The sequence below is a fragment of the Pelodiscus sinensis genome, chromosome 23 (genome assembly GCF_052426305.1).
Source record: "Pelodiscus sinensis isolate ZL-2025 chromosome 23, ASM5242630v1, whole genome shotgun sequence".
NCBI classification, from domain to species: Eukaryota; Metazoa; Chordata; order Testudines; family Trionychidae; genus Pelodiscus; species Pelodiscus sinensis.
Genome location: NC_143074.1, coordinates 4,675,134 through 4,696,555, shown reverse-complemented (window position 1 = coordinate 4,696,555; position 21,422 = coordinate 4,675,134). Strand labels below are relative to the sequence as shown.

Genomic DNA, 21,422 nt, shown 5'->3' with positions numbered 1-21,422 from the left:
AGTATGGGACCTGGATCACTTGCAGGCTAAAACTAGTGTAAATGGTGGAGTCTCTGTAACTTTGATTTGAGGACCTCAGTAATGCAGCCGGAGGCTGTGGGTCTATTTCAGGAATGATGATCTAGATTAGGGGTCTCCAAACTACGGCCCGCGGGCCGGATGCGGCCCGCGAGGCCCTCTCATCCGGCCCGTGGAGACCTTTTTGTCTACGGAAAAAAAATTACGGAAATTTACGTGTATCCTGCCAAGATCAGCCGCCGCTTACGTGGACGTTATGTTTTTACCGAATTAAAATAGAGGCACTTGGATTCAAAGGCAGAAGAAGTGAGATTGTTTCAAAACCCATTTGCAGCAGATGTGGCCAGTTGCCCAGATGAACTGCAGCTGGAAGTCATTGAGTTGCAAGCAAATGACCTCCTTAGGGACAAGTTCAAAATAGGACTGGTGGGTTTTTACCAGTTTTTGCCCAAGGAAGACTTTCCTAATGTCAAAACTTTTGCATCAAGGTACCTTTCAATCTTTGGAACAACATACCTGTGTGAACAAACATTTTCAAGAATGAAATACGTGAAGAACAATTTGAGAACAAACTTGTCCGATGATAATCTCAGGTAACTGTTGATGTTAGGGACAACAAATCTAAAGCCAGAAATGTCTGCTATTTTGGCATCCAGGAAACAATTTCACCATTCACACTAATACAGGTGTTCATGTGTAGTGTATCAATGTGTTATTAAATAATAACTGAATAAAATAATATTAAATAAATAATTAAAAACAACATCCATGTTTTGATTGTTTTTTATTTGGACCTCAAGTGTGTAGTCGGCCCCCGAACTGCTGTTTGATAGTTAATGCGGCCCTCGGGCTGAAAAGTTTGGAGACCCCTGATCTAGATGATCACAATGGTCCTTTGTGATCTTAGGGTACGTCTACACTAGCCCCCTAGATCGATCTAGGGAGACTAATGAGGGCGACCGAAATTGCAAATCAAGCCCGGGATTTAAATATCCTGTGCTTGATTTGCATGTTCCCGGCTGGTCGCCATTTTAGAAATTGACTAGCCCGAAGTAACTAACTGCCCGCGTCTACACGCGGCAGTGAAACGAGATTCCGATTTAAAGCCCTAACTCGAATTAGCTGGTATTCCTCCTGCAATGAAGTTTACCAGCTAATTCGATTTAGGGGCTTTAAATCGGAATCCCGTTTCACTGCCGCGTGTAGATGCAGGAAGTTACTTTGGGCTAGTCAATTTCTAAAATGGTGACCTGCCGGGAACATGCAAATCAAGCACGTGATATTTAAATCCTGGGCTTGATTTGCAATTTCAGTCATCCTCATTAGCCTCCTTAGATCGATCTAGGGGGCTAGTATAGACATACCCTTACAGTCTATGAATCTATCAGTTCAAGTGTCTCTAAACATTGCCTGTGAAAGCATCCAATGAAAGCAGGAATGTCTGATGGGAGAATTGAGAACTTTGCTGGTGTGGGCATATTTAGGGGGATACTTTTCATACTTACAGGTGATCCTGGTTTTCCTGGATGCCCTGACAGTCCACGTGGTCCTGGCTGTCTCTAGATTTAAAAAAAAAGGCAATCAGTAACATGTTTTAGAGATCAAACCTATTTGGAAAGACACAAGACTCCATATGATCATTCAGGAGAAATGTGAGAGATCACGTCACGGGATTTAGAGACATAATCCTCTTTTTGTTTAAATACTTCAGGGGTGGGTAGGGGGCAGTGGTGTAATGCACAAAAAAGGTCTGTGAAGAGGGCAGCACACACACACTTTTTTTAAAATAAGGATTAATATCTGACTGAACCTGAAAATGGACTGGGATCCAGCGGAGCTACTGGAAGACAGAGCTTCCAAGGGGAGTACCTCTGGATTCCCAACAATCCTTTCATTCTAGGCATAACTAGGAGACAAAAGAGTGCCCCAGCCATGCCACCTGCTCTTGATGCACTTGGGTGGCATTGTCCCAATGTCCTCTTTTAAGACCAGAAGGGGTCATTAAGACCATCTGTGTTGGGTCTCTTGTGTAACATGGGGCAGAGATGTCCCCCCAGGGATTCCTGGGTCACGCCTGTCACTTCGGTTCGAGCCACAGCCGATCTTTTAGAAAGATATTAATTTAAAAAACTGCAGATGCTGGAGAACCCACCATGTCCCTCTAAGTAACAGGAGACACTCACCGGCCAGCCTGAATGGAGAAGCTGGTAAAACGAGGATTGCTAAAAGGAGAGGAAGAAAAAAGAAAGAGCATGTAAAAAAATCCATCTACTCTCCCAGCCAAGGATGGCACATGCTGCTGTAGCCATGACCCTCCTGACCCAAAAAGCAATTGTGGGTTGGCGGTGGCAAGATTATTGTATGGGGGCGCTGTTGTACTGCTACCCTTACTTCTACGGGCTGTGGCGCTGCCTTCAGAGCTGGGTCCTGGAGAGCGGCAGCTGCTGGCTGGGTATAGCTGCCACCAGCAGGAGCGCGGAAGGAAGGAGGGCAGGGTATGGTGTTGCCAACTTTCTGCACTGCGGCCTGCACAGCTGAGCCCTCAGCCAGCAGCTTCACTCTCCAGCTGCCCAGCTCTGCAGACAGCGCAGATGTAAAGATGACAAAACCCTGTGACCCTCTGCAACTCCCTTTTGCCTCATGACCCCCAGTTTAAGAAATGCTGCTCTTTTTGTGCAAGGGGTTTTTGTGTAAAAAGAAGCAGTGTGGACTTTTTTTGTGTGTGCAAAAACCCTGTTTTGTGCAAGATCCTTATGCCTGTCCCAGAGAGGGTTTTTTCACAACCCCCCCTCCCCCGATGCTTCTTTTTGTGCAGAAAACCCCTTGCGCAAAAAGAAACAGCAGAAAATATGCGAATGATGTCACAACTTATGCTAATGACTCCCTCATTAGCATATTTTCTGCCGCAAAAACTTGTAGTGTAGACGTAGCCAATATTCATAGATTATCCCTTTGCTCTGGAGATGCAGCCTCTGAGGTAGAGAGATTCTCCAACCAAATAAAACACTAGACATTAGAACGGGGCGGAGGGGAGCACCGAGGATGTATGACGTGAGAATACAGCGCCATCACTCCCCAAAAGGGGATGGCAGCATCACACACACACACACACACACACACACACACACACACACACACAAAACAAACATGAAATGTAGCTGTAACCTATGCTAACACAGTGTGGGCTCTGCTCTCTTCTGTCTCTAGCAAGCCTACCTATGGAGGGTTACAAATCTGCTAGCAAGTCTATACAAACTGCAGCTTATCCTTTGGGATCCAGAAGATCTGGGTTCAATCCCTATAGATGACAACAGGCATAGGTGTTAAACAGACTATAAAAATCAAATCTTATGGAGACTAGAAATCCAAAAAGATTCAGTGAATCACCCAGACCATAGACTGGGGCCCAGAGGAAAAACTGCCTGTACAGGACACTTGCTAGTGATTTCTCTTATTCAGTTTAGAAGTTCCAAAGCGATATGGCTTTGATTGCTTTTGGCAAGAAAATATCCCAGAGCCAAAGAGAACTCGGGGTCAGGAAACATCTCCTGATGTTCAGACATTTTCTTTCAATTTCGTCTCCTCTGTCCTTGAGCTGAACCCCCTGGCACTACCGCAAATACTTCACAGCCTCATAAGTCTTTTGTAGGCTTGTCCTATCCCCCGCTTAGCACAGCTTGATAAATTTAGCTACTTTCATCTTACCTCATAAATCAATCCCTCCACCTCTTTTACCATCTTTTCTGTTATGCTCTGAACTCCATCCAGGAGAGGCACCAGGATATTTCAAGTCCCGTTCATTTGTTGCTTTTACCTCAAAAGATATGCCATAAACATAACTTTTGGTGGTTGGCCTGAAAGTATTTTGAGGCCACTGCATTTCCTCTGGATGCTACTGCAAGCAGCAGCTACTCGGCAGTTCAACAGACTGGCATTTGTGGGCACTGAACGCTGGTTTTATACCATTCTCCTTTCAAAGTGTTAGGCCAAAGGCACAATGGACTCCACACTGGAGCCATCCAGGGGTTTTTCCAAGACATGTTTTAATCAGAAAGTTCAATTAGTCAAAACAATTTCTTGTTGGAACCATTTTTGGTTTTTAACAAAATCTTTGTCAGGAAGGCAACAAATAGTCTAGTAGCACCTTAAAGACTGACAAAAGATGTCGATGGTATTATGAACTTTCGCGGGCATAACCCACTTCTTCAGATGACTGGAAGACGTCCTGTTTTCAATATTCATCTTCCAGTCATCTGAAGAAGTTAGTTATGTCCATGAAAGCTCATGATACCATCGACATGTTTTGTTAGTCTTTATGGTGCTACTAGACTACTCGTTGTTGTTTAAGCTTTTCTAGTTACAGACTAACTCGGCTACCCTCTGAAATTTAAGGTTTATCAGGCCCATGATGCAATTTCTCTCTGTGTCATTTTGACCACAGAAGGCCCAGAATAGCCAACAGTCCAGAGATTATAGCGTGGAAGCCCAGGGTCAAGTCCTTGTTCTGAATCGGGCAGCACGGGGACTTGGATTTGGGTCTTCCAATGAGCTAGTCTGATTTTTCATGAAAAAAAAATCAAAATCTGTTTCCTCCTGATGCAGAATCAAGCCAGTCCCTGCTACTTTGAAATTCTTGTTCACCGGCCAGTCCTACTCCGAATCACCATCTGAGATGTGTAAAAAAAAGCCAGCAATGCACCACGGCACGCAATGCAAAATCTTGAGTGCTTCTCTTGGACCAAATGACAGGATTAAACCACTGCTAAAAGCCAGTCATGAGAATGGTGGATGTTGAGTATTCTGCTCCAGCTCTCTCTAAATATAACCAAAACATTCATTCAAAGCCAGAGCTGGCTGAAAGATAATCAGTGGAACGGTTTTCCATTTGAAAATGGCGTTTCATCAAATTCTACGCTGAAGGCTTCTTTTGGAAGAAGCTGTTCTGGAAGAGATCTTCTGAAAAAACTTCTTCCAAAAGAGAGCGTCTACATAGCAAATGCGCACAAAAAAAGCAATCTGCTTTTTGGAAAGATAGCACCCACATTGAATGGACATTATCTTGCATTTCAGCTGAGATTACTATGGACGAAGTGGCCACCAGGGCACCTGTGCTTTTTCCTCTTTCCTCTTCTTTCGAAAGAACTCCCTCTTCCCCATCTACACACGCCTTTTTCCAAAAGAGCTCTTTCGTAAAAAGGCTTCTTCCTCATAGAGAGAGGATTTTTTTCCCGAAAGAACGCAATTGCAATGTGGATGTAAGTGAAGTTTTTTGGAAAAACAACTGTTTTTCCAAAAAAAACTCTATAGTGTAGACAAATCCTGAATGTTTGTCAGGATTTAAATGAAATCCAAGGGAAGAATTCAACACTGAAATGAAATATTTCAATATTTTATTCCTAGAATAAAATCTTCATTTTAAATTCTCCATGCATGGCATATTTAATGTTTTCGATTACATTTAATATTTTGTTTTACATTTCCAATGTTATTGAAATGTTTTAACTAGGTCCCTTAGATGTTTCTGAGTAGAAATTGCCTAGAGTTTTTCTTCTGTGAAAGTTTTCACTTTCCACCGTGAATTGGCAAGGGACCGGACTCGATGACCTCTCGAGGTCCCTTCCAGTCCTAGTATTCTATGATTCTATGAAATGTCAGCATTTCCCATAGAACAGAAGTTCCATTTTCCTACCAGTTCTACTCTGGTGACAACAGCCTTCCTCTCGCACTGATTTTTATTTATGGGCCACTGCACTTCTGGATCACGTCTCCACTGAATCCGTAAAAGAAAACTAAATCAAAACCATCTTAAACAACAAAACCCACCACAAAGGGAAAAGACCTGGGAAGCAGCTCGCTCAGTCGTTTTGGCCCAGCTAGAGGAAATGAAAAATTTCTGGAGAAACCCACATTTCCAGGCCAGGTTTCTCAAGAGGCTCAGTTTGGAGACTCATCCTGAAAACAAAGAGCACGAATCCAACACTCCAGACCTTTGGAAGTTCTCTCAACCGCCTGAATGGCAAGGATGCTGGAAGGGAAAGGGTTATTTTCCCTCCTGTCATCCCCCCCAACCCAATTACTTTATTCTGGTCTCCAGAAGGGACTAGCACCTGATCCTGTCAGCTTTCCCCACAGCCCCAGCCCACCAGAAAGACACAAAAGCACCTTCAGTTCCCCAACAGAAACCAAGCACCATGGACAGAACTGGGTTCCCGTTCACTGCCAAGCTGTACGCGCAGCTCAGTAGTCAGAAATTCCTCCTCCTCCCTCCCCCAAGACTATTCCTCAGACACAAGAGGAGGGAGGAGGAGGGGAATCTGAGCGAGCTCATTTACCAAAACAAAGGGCATTCGCCATATGGAAATATTTCCAGTAATAAGCAGGGCCGATGATGGATGAATACATTTAACTAGCTCTAATGCTGCACCGGCCACTTCGGCTCCTTTCAAGTTTATCCCAGATTGATTAATGTGAGCAAATGTGCAAAATCCCTGACAGCCTGTCAAGCCAGGCCCTGGCTCGCTGCAGCTGAGCCTCATTTCCCTCAGAAGCCCCTTCAGAGGCACTTTTCGGGGGCCGTCGAGGAACTGGCAGGCAGCCCAGGGCTTTCTCCCCGGGGCGTTTGAAGCCGTGAACTCAGGTGCACCGGGGGCTTGTGATGCTGTTCCGTTAAACTTCAAAAAAGAAGAGAGAATTGACCCCTGAACGGAGGCTGAATCCAGGCCTCAGAAGCCGAGGGAAATCCAGTTCGTTCTGCAGCTGAAGCAGGAAACAAGCAGCTCTTTGCCTGAAGCCGCTCTGCCCAGCAGAGAAGTGGAGTCGCTAGTGTAGACACAATACGCCACTGAACACCAGGGGGTAGGAAGGTCACAGTGGTGCGGGCCCAGCCTTAAGGCGAGTAAAGTGGTTGCCTTGGACCATGCAGCCTCTGCCTGTGGACCCCCCGTGGGGCTGGAGCTGCCCATGGCAGGCAGGGAGCTGTGCCAGTCCCACCGGTTAATGGTGAGCTGGAACTAGCAGCATCACTCGTTCAGGTGAACTAGTTAACCCTTCATGTGCCTACATTGCTTTGTTTCAGTACAGGCCATTTCTTTCCTTCCAGCAAAGCTGCAATGGTAACACCCCCTGAGCCTGTCGCTAAATCTGCTACGCCCCTCCAGTTACGGAGAAAGCCTTTCAACTGCTCAGCATCATCTTCCCCCGTAGCTCTTCTCCCCTGAAGAGAGGCAACGGGCTAAGGGTGAGGGGCCATGAGACACAAGGCTCCGTGTTTTGTTCAGCAGACACACGTAGCGGGGAACACACCATCTCTGCAGAGAACACAGCCCTCGAGAATCACTCTCCCAAACCCCGGCACAGATACCATTGGTTCCCTGCCATGGGAATGCCACTGTTTACTGTGGGCACCCAATACTCGGAAGACATGTGGCTTTAGGTAATATTTTTGGGTGACAGACGTGAGGCCTGTTAAACCAACGGAATGTAAGTGCCTGAGGGCAAACCGGGAGTTTTACTATAAAATGCCTCTAAATACTAAATGGAAAGCCAGGCTACAGCTGGGCAGCGCTCAGGAATGACGAAGCTCTAACCCCAACACTGAGACACCACGTAGCTCTGGGAACGTCGCCTCACCCCCTTTTGCAGGCAGACAAGGCCTGGCCGGGTGGCCACATGCGTGGCTGATCCCCAAAGCACATTCAGAGGCTTGCGGCGAGGAGATGGGGATTAGAAAACCCAACAGGTCTCATCCGTCGCTAGCTTCTTTAAGTCTATCACCACTGTTAGTTACTGACTGAGTTTCTGCTCTATGGCCGAGGGCAATCGGAAGAGCTTGGATGCTGGGTTGACTTTAGCCAAGGGTTAGGATTAAAAGCACACCAACCTCAAGACATACCAGCCTGTCTGAGTTCTTGGAAGGATTCAGACTTTGTCCAAAGCAGAATCTCACCCTCTCCTGTAGTTCTAATGTGGCCAGAAACAAAAAGAAAACTATCAAAGAGGCAGGTTTGGCTCCAGGCAGCCCAGTCCACGCATCTGAGAAATGTAGGAAAGTTCAGCCTCTGGATGCTGAGTTTGCTCCCTTCTTTAATAAATCCAGAACAGTGACCTTACCAGAAGAGCTAAGCAAAATACACACGTTCCATTTACCTTACTAGGAGTAGCAGTGATCTGTCTCTTCACTATCCAGGGACGAAAACAACAGAGTCCTTGGACCCAGGAGGCTGGCGAGGTCCATCAAGGAAGGATACACCTCCTCCCTCCAACACCGCCCGCGTCATGGCACTAACATGCTACACCAGGACAGCTGGCTGCCATGCTGCAGATGCTCTCCATGGTACCCAAGAGGGACAGCTGGGGCTGTTCAGTGGCTTCACCGGAGCGACAGCAGGCACAGACTGGCACAGCAGGGGAGCACATGGGTTCTCTTGTGTGGTGGAAATGCCACTGCTCGTGTCCAAACAGGTCAGGCGAAAAATCTCTTTGCTGGCTTGGCTGGTGATGAATATTATCAAAGGTGATGAGCCGAATCCTGAGGATTCCCTCTCGTCTGCTGCCCAGCACCTGCAGATCTCCAGCCCCTTCTCCAGAATCTTCTCACTTCCCCGCCACCGTTCCCTGCTGGCACAGTGCTAGCAGGAGAGCTCGAGCAACCCTGCCCCTGGGAATCGGTTTGCACTTCCCTGGTGGTGAGCTCCCCTGCCCAGGCAGCCGGCACCGTGCCAGCCCAGCCCTTCCTCTGTGATGGTGTTTGCAAAGAGGAAAGACGTCACTCTGCAGAAGTGGCACGTACAAGAACACCCGTCCCAAGCTCGTAACCGACACACAGGCACACCGAGACGAATGCGCTCCGGAGACACCATGTGCTGGTCTCATCTCACTTCCGCCACCCCGGCCCGCGCACTCGCTCTTCCAGCGCACCCGTGCATGAGGCTGATGGAGCTCCCGGCAGCGGCGATGGAGCATGGCCGTAACCAGCTTGTTTTGTGAAATCTGTACGGCCCCCTCCTGCCTCCCCTCACCTCTCCAGCTGAAATAGTAACAGGTGGGCTCCTCTCGGCAGAGGTGAAGCCAAGACGGGCAGCTGCGTCCCAACGGACATGCCTCATGGACACGCTCTGATGGCTGCCAGCTTGGAATCCACACAGTTACTTGATCGGCCTGTTGTGGTGACTCGAGACCACTCAGACAGACTGCGCAGCCCCAGGTCAAACCCTCGCTCAGTACGTCAGCCTTGGCCAACAGCTGATGCTTCAGCAGAATGACGTTGAAGTATTTACCGAGTCCCCATTGTGGGGATCTGTGAGCACCTGACAGTAATGCACGCGTTTCTCCTCACAACGCCCTGCGAGGCAGCACCAGGCTCTGATCCATATTAGGGATGTAATAGTTTAGTTGATTAGCCGATTAACTGACAAGCAAAAGCTTATAGGTTAATGCTATAAGCTACACGCATCTCTCCCTGCCCCTTTGCCAGTACATTTTTTAGCAGCCCAGCCAGCAGCCCGGCTCAGTCCTAGCTCATGCTGGGTCTGGGACCTGCCCCCGCTGTGGCTCTGCATCGAAAGTGTATTAGGAACCAGGCAGGCAGCCTGGGTTCAGTTCAGTTCAGTTTTGGCTTGCGCTGGGTCCAGGAGCTCAACCCCCATTCCCGCCAGACAGGGGCTGCTGCCACCATGCGCTGCTGCCTCTGTATCAGAGGCAGCAGCGCAGGGAAACAGGCAGCCGGTTTGCGAGGGGAGCTGGTTTTTAAACTGGTTCCTCTCACGGACCAGCTCCTGCCTGGCACCGCGCACTGCTGCCTATGATAGAGATGAAGCAACACAATGTGGCAGGGGACTCCTGGAGGGTGAGGCCGGAGCGCACTGGCTGCCAGCTGCGCCACCGGGGACTCCAGACTAGTCAAGTAACTGATAAGAATTCATGAAGTTAATCGACTATTCAATTGACCGATATTTAACAGCCCTAATCCAAATGTTACAGCTGGGGAGCTGAAGCCCAAAGCGGCTACGTCCCTTGTCACAGCAAGTTATGGCCGAGCAGAGAAGCCAAAGGGGGCCTCCCACAGCTTTGGCCATCATCCTAAGCACAGGGGAATCCTTCCTCTCCTTCCCAATAACCAGGACGGCCAACCAGCAGCGCTGCGGAGGGGAAAAAGTTTTTCCAGATCCCTGCAAGGCACGGCTCAAGGTGCTGAAGCACCCCGAAGAGAATTATTTGCTCTGGGGTATCCCCTTCCATTGCTGTACAAAGCGCCCACACCAGAGTGGCATTGCTGATGTGCCACGGTAGCAGAGACAGCCCATAGCCTAGGACCAGAGATTCGGCAGCTGGCTCTCTAGGGAAAGGAGCCCATAGGAAGCAAGCGGCTCCCAACCAAGAGACACACGTGAGCAATAATTGCCAAAGATAACACAAGCCTCGGATTGAACTATTCAGGTACATGAGACATTGCCAGCCATCGACCCCTTCGCCTGCAAACCCCACCATCTCTCGCAGGTGGAAGGAGGCCAACAACGGTGGTGGCCCTGCCACGGGAGCACCTCGCAAGCGGGAACAGCAAGAACAAGACCTCCCCCTTCAGTCCCAGCCTGCAGGAGAAGTGGCAGGTTACAGTCGGCATGTCGATAGAAACCCAGAGAAAGCCACATCCAAGAGCTCAGCCGCAAACATGGTGAAGCCCCTGGTTGTTCCTATTTCTTAGCGGGGTGGGGTCCATAGCACAGCTCCGGTTCCTGGGAAGGTCCTGCCTCCTGCACCCACAAGTCCTCCATTATTGATTGATCGTTTCATTGATCCAGGCACCTGCAACGGTCATAGGAGGCCACAGCAGCAGCAGCAGGGAAACTGACCCTCAAGTAAGCAGGACGAGCTCCATCATGGACTTTGATGACGATGACCTAGAGCTGCCCTCTAATCGACAGGGAGCCGGAGTGATGCCTTCAGGGCAAGCAAGGTTGCTAAGCAGGCGGGTGGTTGCGTTGGACCTTCACACTGCAATAGCTTCCCTCCTGGATAGGAGGGGCATTAACCTAGCCTGGGACATTGTGAAACGGTGGATCCCATGGGCAGGTCTGTGCCTGGCTGCCGGCTACAATCTTCCACTCAGCTGTGGCTGGAATTCATTATTATTCTGCCTCTGCGACTGTGTAGGTGCTCAGGGGCCCTGTTCCTGGCTCTGCCACTGACTCGCTACATTGCCTCAGGTCAGTTACTTACAATAAACGCCTGGTTTCTGACTCCCCATTGGAGACATGGCTTAATATCAACACTTCCCCACCCCACAAACACAGTCTGGAGCCAGGGAAGGTGTAAAATGATCAGCCCATTGTCTACACACCCTGGCTGCTGCACAAGGCACATGCAGGCACGGGCTCAGCGTTAAAAAGCAGCGCTCCGGTAGGCTCTGAAATAGCACCATGTGCTCACCCTGCTCCCAGCCTGCATCACAACCAGCAGGGAATACGGCGCGACTTTAAAAAGCAGGAGCGGCCTTTGATGTTTTAATACCGTCCCTAACGTCACACGAGCGCGTGGCACTGATACAGGAAAAGCAATCGCTACGGAACACACCGTGTCCATCTCAGGCACGGGCAGCCTCAACTGGAATTGTCACCGGGTTTCTCCTTGCTCTTCCTTCCATGTGTTTCTCTTCTTTCCATGTGGGGTTAATCAGGATTGTGCTCCCGCCCCCGGCCCCAGGGCAAAGTTTGGGAATGTGGGTTCGGAGGAGGGGGAAAAAAATCAAAACCCGACTGCCTGAAACTGAAACCAGAGACTCGCCCGCCCCAGGAATCCCTGCGGGCGCTCGCTCAGCTTTGATCTTTGCCGAAGAGAAGCTGGGGACCGTACGGGCTGCTGCTCCTGCAGCCCCCACCACGTTGCAGAACGGACCCCTGGCAGCACGGCTGTGGGCACTGCAGGGAGCTCGCCAGGGACGCTGCGACTAGTCAAAGCCCCTGCGCCAGAACACAGTGCACACGCACCGGCACCGCGCACCGGGTAGGAGTGTCCATTCCCCCGTCTAGCTCATGCCTGGCCCACAGGAGGGATCGGTGCTTCATCTGTGCCAGCGCTCAGCCCTGCCACCCACGAGCCCTGCACGTGGCACTGCTGCGAGGCATGCGGAGACTCAGTTAAGCCACGTACAGGCCGGAGACTCGTGGCAGCTGGGGAAGGGCTGCCTGATGCCCAGCCTCCAGCTAGCTGCAGGTGCTGCGGTGAGGAGAGAGAGCTGGGGGAGTTCTCTCAGCTTGCAGTAGCCCTGGAGCACCCTCCTTCACCCCAAACCTCCCCCCACAGCCTGCATCTCTAGCTGCGCCCTCACGCCCCACCCCAGAACTTACACCCCCAGGTACATCCCCTGCACCCCAACCCTGTCTAAGCCTTGAGCTCCTCACCTCTGGCCCCATCCCAGAACCCACACCCCCAAGTAGAGTCCCTGCACCCCAACCCTGTCCCTAGTCCCACCCCAGAACCCACACCCCCAAGTAGAGTCCCTGCACCCCAACCCTGTCCCTGGCGCCACCCCAGAACCCACACCCCTAGGTAGAGTCCCTGCACCCCAACCCTGTCCCTGGCCCCACCCCAGAACCCATACCCCCAAGTAGAGTCCTCATACCCCTGCACCCCAACCCTGACTCAGCCCTGAGCTCCTCACCCCTGGCCCCATCTCAGAACCCACACCCCCAGGTAGAGTCCCTGCACCCCAACCCTGTCCCTGGCCCCACCCCAGAACCCATACTCCCAAGTAGAGCCCTCATACCCCTGCACCCCAACCCTGTCTCAGCCCCAAGCTCCTCACCCCTTGCCTCACCCCAGAGCCTACACTGAGTAGCCGCTGTCTTACTGCCAGAACTCTGACATGCTCACCTAACTACCCACTGGCACAGGGCCATGTTGGAAATTAGACTTACAAGCTTTTTAAAGGGAGGCTGTTTGGCCTAGTGGATAGGGCACCAGATTCGGATGCTAGTGAGCTGGTTTCTACGCCAAGCTCTAGCCCAAAACTGCCATAATCAAAACTGGAGTAGGTATTCCCAAACAGAGAGCAAACTTTCAAAACCTGGTGGTTAATGTCTCTGTGCCTCAGTTTCCCCACTTGTCAGACAGGCATAGAGCTTATTCCCTGTGCAGGGAAGTTGTGAGGGCACAACTAGTGTCTTGGAAGCTCTTTGAGAGCAGCAGGTGGCAGGTGTTGTTGAAGTGACACCCTTTCTATGCAGTTCCTTGTCCTTTACTCACCATGAATGCCAGCCAGTCCTCCTTGGAATTCCTCCAGAGAACAAGGGTAGGTACACCAGGGACTCCTGGGGGGCCTGGATCTCCGGGGAGGCCTGTTCTCCCCATTACGCCAGGGTGTCCCTAGGATGGAGAAGAACAGCTCCGTGAAGACAGGCTTGGATTTTCCAGTCAACACGCACCCAGAGCTGGGCCTGAACCAAACCACATTCCCCGACCGTGGGGGAGTTCAGATCTGAACTTCTTAGCCAATTCCTGGGACCAAAATGAAATCAAGTGAAGCCCCAAGATCCAAACCACTCTGGGAAAACGTGGAGCTGGGGATGAAACGTTGGGTTTGACCCAACTCTGAAGTGTCCGGAGCCTGCACACCGACCGAGCGAGATGCTGTAAGCGGAGAGTACAGTTCTAACCCTGTCACCCTAACACACGCACAGGAGCAGCGTGACTGCCACACCCACCCACCGCTCTACTAGCTCTCTCGCCAAGAGACACATGCCAAATGAATCCATCGCCACCCCTGGAATCTCTACAGCCGTTCGGCACACTGTGCACATCTGCTGGGCGACACCATGCCTGGACAGAGAAGTGATGCTGACAGATGCTAGGTGGAGAAGGGCCCTTGTCAAAACCATCGTGGGCTCTGTAGCATCATGGCCAAAATTTTACGCTGCTTCTGAGGAATGAACGTCCCTGCGTGGGCCTGCTGGCGGCACGTACAAGCCCTGCTCCGCTACCCTCCTTTTCTGAGAGAGAGTGGGCTTGTCAGAGCCGTCCCGTCCGAACCTGGACAGCTGCCCCAGACCCCGTGCTTCTGGAGGCCCTGTGACAGCCGCCCCAACCATCTTATGGATGGGCCCCACAGGATTAGCAGGGGCCGCCCTTCCTCCCTTGCACTCACTGCGGCAGCAGGAGCTGGAGCCACCCGGCCGCCTGCTCGGCTCCGCCCCATCCCGGCCCGCTGCACTCGGCTTCCCCCAGGGCACTCGGCTTCCCACTGCTGTGGAGAAGTGGGGTGCAGCGGGCCAGGAGAGGGCGGCGTGGCAGGTTGGAGCAGGCTCCAGCTCCCAGCACTGCAATGGGAAGGGGGAGCGACCCATTGAAACCACGCCAGGCTCCCCTGTTGTTTGGGGGTGGGAGTGTAGCAGAGGCAGGGCAGGGCTGGGGCCTCTGGTGGGAAGGGTGGGGATCCCCCAGGGCCCTGCGCCTGGGCCTTGCGGGGGGAGATTGCCCCAGGCCCTGCGGCCCCCTCAGGACGATCTTGGGGCTTATCTAAAGTCACCATGCGCAGCACTGGGCACAGACAGGGCGGATGGGACGATGGGGATTTACTCGTGCCAAGGGCTGCGATTTGCATTTCTCAGGCTGGGGAAAGCAGCCCTGCGCAGGACAAAGCCTTTGGAATAGGTCTGTCACGCCCTGCTGCCTTGGCGCTGTGCGGGAACGTCTCCACAGAAAACACAACCCACGCTGCCCTCCGCCACCCGTGCAGCAGCAAGCCTCAGAGCCTGGCTCGACTGCTAGAGACCAAAACCAGCCATGTAGCGATTCGGCCTTGGGCTGGAACCTGGCCTCTGGGACCAGCGAGGGGGGCGCACCAGCTGGACCTGGAAGCTCTGCACGGTTGTTTGTAGCCCCACAGCACAAGCCCTGCAACCCTGAGCCAGCTGACCTGAGCTCTGAGACACGCTGCTGCAGGGCTCTTTGCTGTGCAGATGTTCCCTGGGATGCTAAGTCTCAAATCTAATAGGCAAAGTGAAGCAGCACTGGCGTGACGTCTGCTTCAGCCCCCACCACTGATATGACATCCAGGGGCTCTGCTGATTTCACCGTCGACCAGGCAAGGCCTAAGGCCTACAGAGCCTTGGTTACCAGGGAGAGCAGTGCAGTCTGGGACTCGGGAAACCTAGGTTCTGCTTCGTGCCTGACTCTGGCCTACAGGATGGTATTGAGCAAGCCACTTGTCCTCTCTGTTTGTTTCCTCCCCTGTGAAATGAGGAGAACGGTACCGTCCTCCTTTGTGAGGGACCTGGCGGTAGTTGAGATTCCTCCACCGTGCTTCTACAGAGCAGATGCCTTAAGACACAAGCATGAATTTGGCTTGGAAATATCCCAACACAAGCTGAGCCATCCTCATAGGAGTACTGGAACACGGGGCGTGTTGAGTAGGAATCTCAGAAGCTACCCAGGCAGTTTCTAATCCCATACATGTCAGAGCTGCGTTCACCACTGAACCTAACCACGTCTGAGGAACTTCCGGCATTTTCCAGCATACTCACTTTGTCTCCTTTGGGCCCCAGAGGTCCATGTCTCCCCGGGCATCCCTGAAAAACAAAAACAGGAGCTGTGTCACTTGGCTGTGTGGTTTGCTCGATTCCACCTGGGCAAAGGTCTCGGCTGCTGGCACACAAGGGCAATCTTGACTTGCGACGATCCCCCAAGCTGGTTGTAGGACAGGAATTTCTAAGCAGAGATACTGCAAGCACAGGCTAAAAAGCAGATCACTCAATTGACAGGCTGAACCTGCTCCAGGCTGGGAGGAAACGGACTGTAGCAGGGTCTGTCCTCAGGGGGACGCTCACGAAAATTAATCTGAATTAATGAAACGTGTCACTTTGAAGTGGATTAATTAAACTGGATTAAATCCATATGGATACTCACATTCAGAATTAAAGTAGCCTTCATTCAGTCTCAGAGGGGGGGGCCGTGTGTCTGTAATTTTAAAACAATGCGTAGTCCTGTAGCACTGTAGAGACTAAAAACAATACATACGGTATCACAGGCTTCCGTGGATAAGACCCACTCATCGGATAGTAACAGACAGGAGCTGCGTGACTGCAAAGCACATGCACATCTCTACCCAGCTCTCGCCAAGACACATTGAGACGCACCGACCAATGAGTCCACTGAAGTGGGTCTTACCCACCAAAGCTCATGATACTGATTGTTTCTGTTAGTCTCTATGGTGCCACAGGGCCACTCATTTTAGCCTTAATTCAGTTTTTCTTAGTTTAAAATAAGAATAAGAATAAGAACAAGCCGTTAAGCCGACCTAAGTCCCCTGCATGGGTCTTCCATCAGCCACCACCTCTCGGTGACACCTGCCGACGAGAACCTCTCCGGTCACTGCAGTGAGTGTTGACAGATGCCACTCACGGAAGCCCTGCAGTGTTTTATGTGTGGTCCCAGCCCAGGTGTGTGTGTGGGGGGGGGGGGCAGTAAGGGGATGCTGATTCCCATGACAAATTCCTGTTCCAACTGGTGGGTCAGTTTTGAAGGGAAGGTTTGGTGCAAGATGGAATTTCTAGTCAAAGCACAAGGGAGCCCTCTACAGCCCAGCAACCAGGGCACTCGCCCAGCATGTGGGAGGGACCCAAGTTCCAGTCCCTGATCCAAATCAGGTTAAGACTTGGACAGGGGTCTCCCACATGCCAGCTGAGCGCCATAAGCCCTGGGCTAGGGGCTATGTAGGGCTGGGACAGAGGTGGACACACACAGATAAGGAAAGCGGTTCCTGTCCAGTTCTACTCAGCAGTGTAAATCCCACTCATGGTCAATGTGACTGTTTCTTGGGCGCCTGTGTCACTTTTGAAAACGCTACTCTCGAGCCTTGGAAAACTGGATCCCATCCTCTATTTGACAGGACCTGTCTTTAGCTTGTCAAGCTTCTTGCTCGGGAAAAGGCACAGGGACAAATACCATCGGGGACGCTGGTGGCGTATTTGTGCTTTCAATTGTTTTGTAAGGAAAAAACTTCTGCATCATGGTCCCTATTCCAGGGGCTCTCAGCCTTTCCAGATGACTGTACTCCTCCCTTTCAGGTGGCTGATGTGTCTTGCAGACCCCAAATTTCACCTCACTTAAAAATTGCTTGTTTACAAAATCAGACACAAAACTACAGGTATCCCTGCCTCACTAGTACTGAACAGTGGCTGACTTTCTCTTTTTCACTTTACAATTATAACATAAATCAATTGGAATATCAATATTGGACACACATTTCAGTGTACATTGAGCCATACAAACAACTTGCTGTCTGTATGAATTGACTTTGCTAATGCTTTTTATGTCACCTGTTGTAAAACTAAGCAAGTATCTAGATGAGCTGATGTACTCCTCGGAAGATCCCTGCGTACCCTGGCTGTATGTGTACCACTGGTTGAGAACCACTCATCTAGCCGCATCTAAATCTAAATCCTGAGCTACTGTGAATCAGTGTAGCACTATTAAAACCATTAAAGCAATGTTGTCCTTTTCCACCAGCTGGGGATATGATCCTAAAAAAAATCACTTGCAACAACAACACTGGTGCTTTCAACTGCAGCAGGAAGGAAACACCCTGAGCTCGGAGGGTAAATTGCAATTAACACATTTTTCAGGGTCTGGATGTTTTTACTGAGCACAGCCTGCAAGCAAAGCCAACACCTGATTGGTGGCTCTCTGATGCAAGTCATGTTCTACTAAGCGTTCAGCTGAGACACCCTCCCCTCAGTTCACCCAAGAGTTTAGCATGAGGGAGTAGCACTCATAAAGGACACAGTCAGTCAAGCCAAAAAAAAAGTCTCCTTTCATGCGGAGTGGAAAAAGAAACAAAGGGGCACCGTCCATCTCAGTCTCCTTCCCTGGGCCACTAACAGCAACAGAAATTACTCATCAAACTACTCTGTCCATATTGCCCAAAACAGAGGGTCGCTATTTTGGCACAGAAGGAACTCAAATATCATTCGGAAGACATGGCCATTATCCAGAACTTTGAATTGGCACAACACAAGCATCCAGGTGTGAATTCCACACGGTTTCATACTTCGGGTGCGTCCAACCGCAGACGTTCCAGTCCTGTGCATAACAGTTTTGAGTGTTTTTAAAATAGAATCATATGGCGCACATTCTCCCTCAATGAGAAACACCTTTGCAGGGAGGGGGAGGAGAGAATTCATCCTTGACTAGGATTCTCTGGAAAATGCATGAAGTTTAAAAGTGCAATTGGAAAGCTTTGGCTTTGGGTACAACATAAAGCAGGCTCCAGTTGTAACACAACAGAGCTAGCAGAGGTGGCCTTTCAGTCCCAACAACCTTGGACATGAACTAGTCTGCTGCATATTTGTGCTAGTTACGCCTTGTTTAACAAGCTGCATGTGCAGTGATCCTCCGTGACCTGGTTCCCTGCACAGATGCTCAACGTATCTCAGAGCGGTGAGCACAAAAGTCTGAAAGAGTTTATCCTCCGCCCGCAAGCGTGCCATCCGGGAGCTAGAGCCCACAGTCTCCAATCTGGAGGCCTACCGACTTGTGCACATTAAGAAGTGGTCTGATTCGCAGAGATGCTGTCTCCACAAATACCCCCAAAGCGAGAGCTGGGAAATTCCATTCCACGTTCCTACAGGGCTTGGGGTGCTTGTACAGCTGAACTGTTGGGCTATGTGTACACTGGCGCGATCTTGCGCCAGAGCTATGCAAATGAGGCTAAGCATGGAATATCACTGGGCCTCATTTGCATATCTAATGAGCCGCCATTTTTGCGAAAGAGACTCTTGTACAAGAAGGAGCTGTGTACACTGCCCCTTCTTGCGCAAGAAAAACCCTCTGGTGCAATGCCGTTATTCCTGAAATACTCAGCATAACTGCATTGCGCAAGAGGGTTTTTCTTGCGTAAGAAGGGGCAGTGTAGACAGCTCCTTCTTGTGCAAGAGCCTCTTCCGCAAAAATGCCGGTATGCAAAAATTTGGTATGCAAATGAGGCTCAGTGATATTCCACGCTTAGCCTCATTTGCATAGCTCTGGAGCAAGATCGCGCCAGTGTAGATATAGCCTTGGAGTGGCTGGCTGGGAATCGGGCCCTCTCAGGCTGCTATCTGCCTCTCTTCCCTCATATGAGACCAGATCCCCTGCAGCTCCAAAGGTTGTTCACAGGCAACCCCCTACTGCTTAAGATTATCAAAGCTTTTGTGTGTGGCTCCAATTGTACCAGTATCTTCCTTGAGTCCCTTCTCTGGTTTTCCTTGTTCTTAACCTTCAGGGCCCTCCTCAGATCTGCTCTCACCTAATCCCTTGCTAAAAGATATCCGCCAGTTCGGCTGGTTAGAATCGTATTCCAGCTCTAAATTCTCTTCAACATCTGCTCCTCTTCTGTCTCCTCTGCCTGCTTTTTATTCCACCCCATCTTTGTCGTTGCCCCCTCCCAATGATCTCAGGCATCCCTCCCCCTTCTCTCAGATGGCATCGCCAGACTTCCTCATTTCTCACCTCTGTATCCATGCCCGCTAGGAGTGAGAGGATAGCCCCTTCAAGGCCTTAACATCTCCCTACAATCTCTCTGCATTCACACAGAGGAGATAAACGGAGGCACAGGCCTCGCTCTCAACCAGGGCAAAGCAAACCACTCGGCTGAAGTTGGGGAAGATAGTTGATTTTGTGGTTAAGGCACTGGACTATGTCTCAGGAGGCTGGGTTTATATTCTGACTCTGACACTGCCCTCTTATGCGACCTTGGGCAAATCACTTATTCTCTGAGCATCATTTCAGATTATAATCCTTTCTTCTGCCCTCTATCTGTCTAGTCTACTTAGACCGTAAGCAAATCAGAACACGGATTCTTTATTGTTAGCACACCCACTGCTTAGTTTTAAAATTAATCTGTACCCCTGCCTCATAAATGAACTGGCATTTTTGAAGAGAAAAAAATCCTTCTTCCATCATCTTGGACATGGGCATGTACAGGCAGTCCCCGGGTTACATGGATCCGACTTACATCGGATCCCTACTTACAAACGGGGTGAGGCAACCCCGCCCTAGCTGCTTCCCCCCAGCAGACCAGGGAGACGTGAAGCTAGCGCCCCCCCTCCTCCCCCAGCAGACCAGGGAGACGCGGAGCGGCTTTTCTCAGCAGACACCTCAGCTTGAGAATAAAGGACTGAGGGAAGTGAGATGTGGGAGAATAAAACTGAGCTCTGGAGAAATGTTTGGCTAGAGTTTCCCCTACAATATGTACCAGTTCTGACTTACATACAAATTCAACTTAAGAACAAACCTACAGTCCCTATCTTGTACGTAACCTGGGGACTGCCTGTATTGTAAATTTTGCTGGGTTCACGTCTGGCATGCGCTCTTTCTATACATTTTGACTGGCAGTGAACTTATTTGATTTCATTCTCCTAGCTCACATGAATGAATAACCACCATAAATTCACAAAATCAATGCCATCTCAGGCAGGAAACAGTACGGACAAATAGAGAAGAAGCCTGATATATGATGGACAAAAAGAGGTGAGGATTTGGGAGTTGTTACTGAGTACAACAGTCACCATGGCATCAGCTTCAATTTCACAATATCTATTTCTCTCGCCTTTACACACCAAATTCCTCTTAAATTGATACCATTCAGAGCAAGACAAAGCACATTCACAGCAGTAAGAATAATAGCCATGAGGGCTATAGCAGTTCAGAGCAGAAGATGAAAATTGATCCAGGGGAATCTCTTAAAGAAGAGACCTCATGCTCTTCTCAGTAAATCATATTCAGTGTCATTGTGGGCTATAATCCTTCATCTTCCACAGTGACCTGACATTTGTAACTGTCCATGTCATGGAATGACGGAGAACTCCTGGGTGAAAACCAGAGTTCTGCTTCTGCCTTTGCTCCCCCCATGGAATCATACTGCCCTCTGACACAATGTATTTCTATCAGAATTCAGGGTAAATCTTAGACTACAGAATATTTAACCTACAGAAGAGTGAGGGGGGATTTGAGAGCAGCCTTCAGCTCCCTGAAGGGGGGTTCCAAAGAGGATGGAGAGAGGCTGTTCTTAGTGTGACAGATGGCAGAACAAGGAGCAATGGTCTCAAGTTGCAGTGGGGGAGGTCTAGGGTGGATATTAGGAAAAACTATTTCCCTAGGAGGGTGGGGAAGCACTGGGCTGGGTTCCCTACGGACAGGGTAGAATCTCCATCCCTGGAGGTTTTTAAGTCCCAGCCTGACAAAGCCCTGTCTGAGATGATTTAATTGGGGTTGGTCCTGCTTTGGGCAGGGGGCTGGACTCGATGACCTTGAGGGCTCTTCCAACCCTAGGATTCTATGCCTTTTTCGTTAAAGAGCTAGTGCTAAATTTGAGTAACAACAGCAGCAAACGAACACCCCCAGTGATGGGTTAGATCACAGAAGTACCCTTGGGA

General features: G+C 50.3%; 1 protein-coding gene across 1 annotated transcript in view; it reads right to left on the bottom strand.

Moving 5' to 3' along the window:
- LOC102452610 (uncharacterized) overlaps nt 1–21,422 on the bottom strand; it is a 227,754-nt gene that overhangs the window by 92,129 nt on the left and 114,203 nt on the right. Inside the window, exons 8-11 of the mRNA XM_089772994.1 lie at nt 15,534–15,578; nt 13,258–13,377; nt 2,202–2,240; nt 1,524–1,577 (exon numbers count right to left, since the gene is read on the bottom strand). Of these exons, the coding sequence (XP_089629120.1) occupies nt 1,524–1,577; nt 2,202–2,240; nt 13,258–13,377; nt 15,534–15,578 (258 nt within the window). The remainder of the gene's footprint in view (nt 1–1,523; nt 1,578–2,201; nt 2,241–13,257; nt 13,378–15,533; nt 15,579–21,422) is intronic.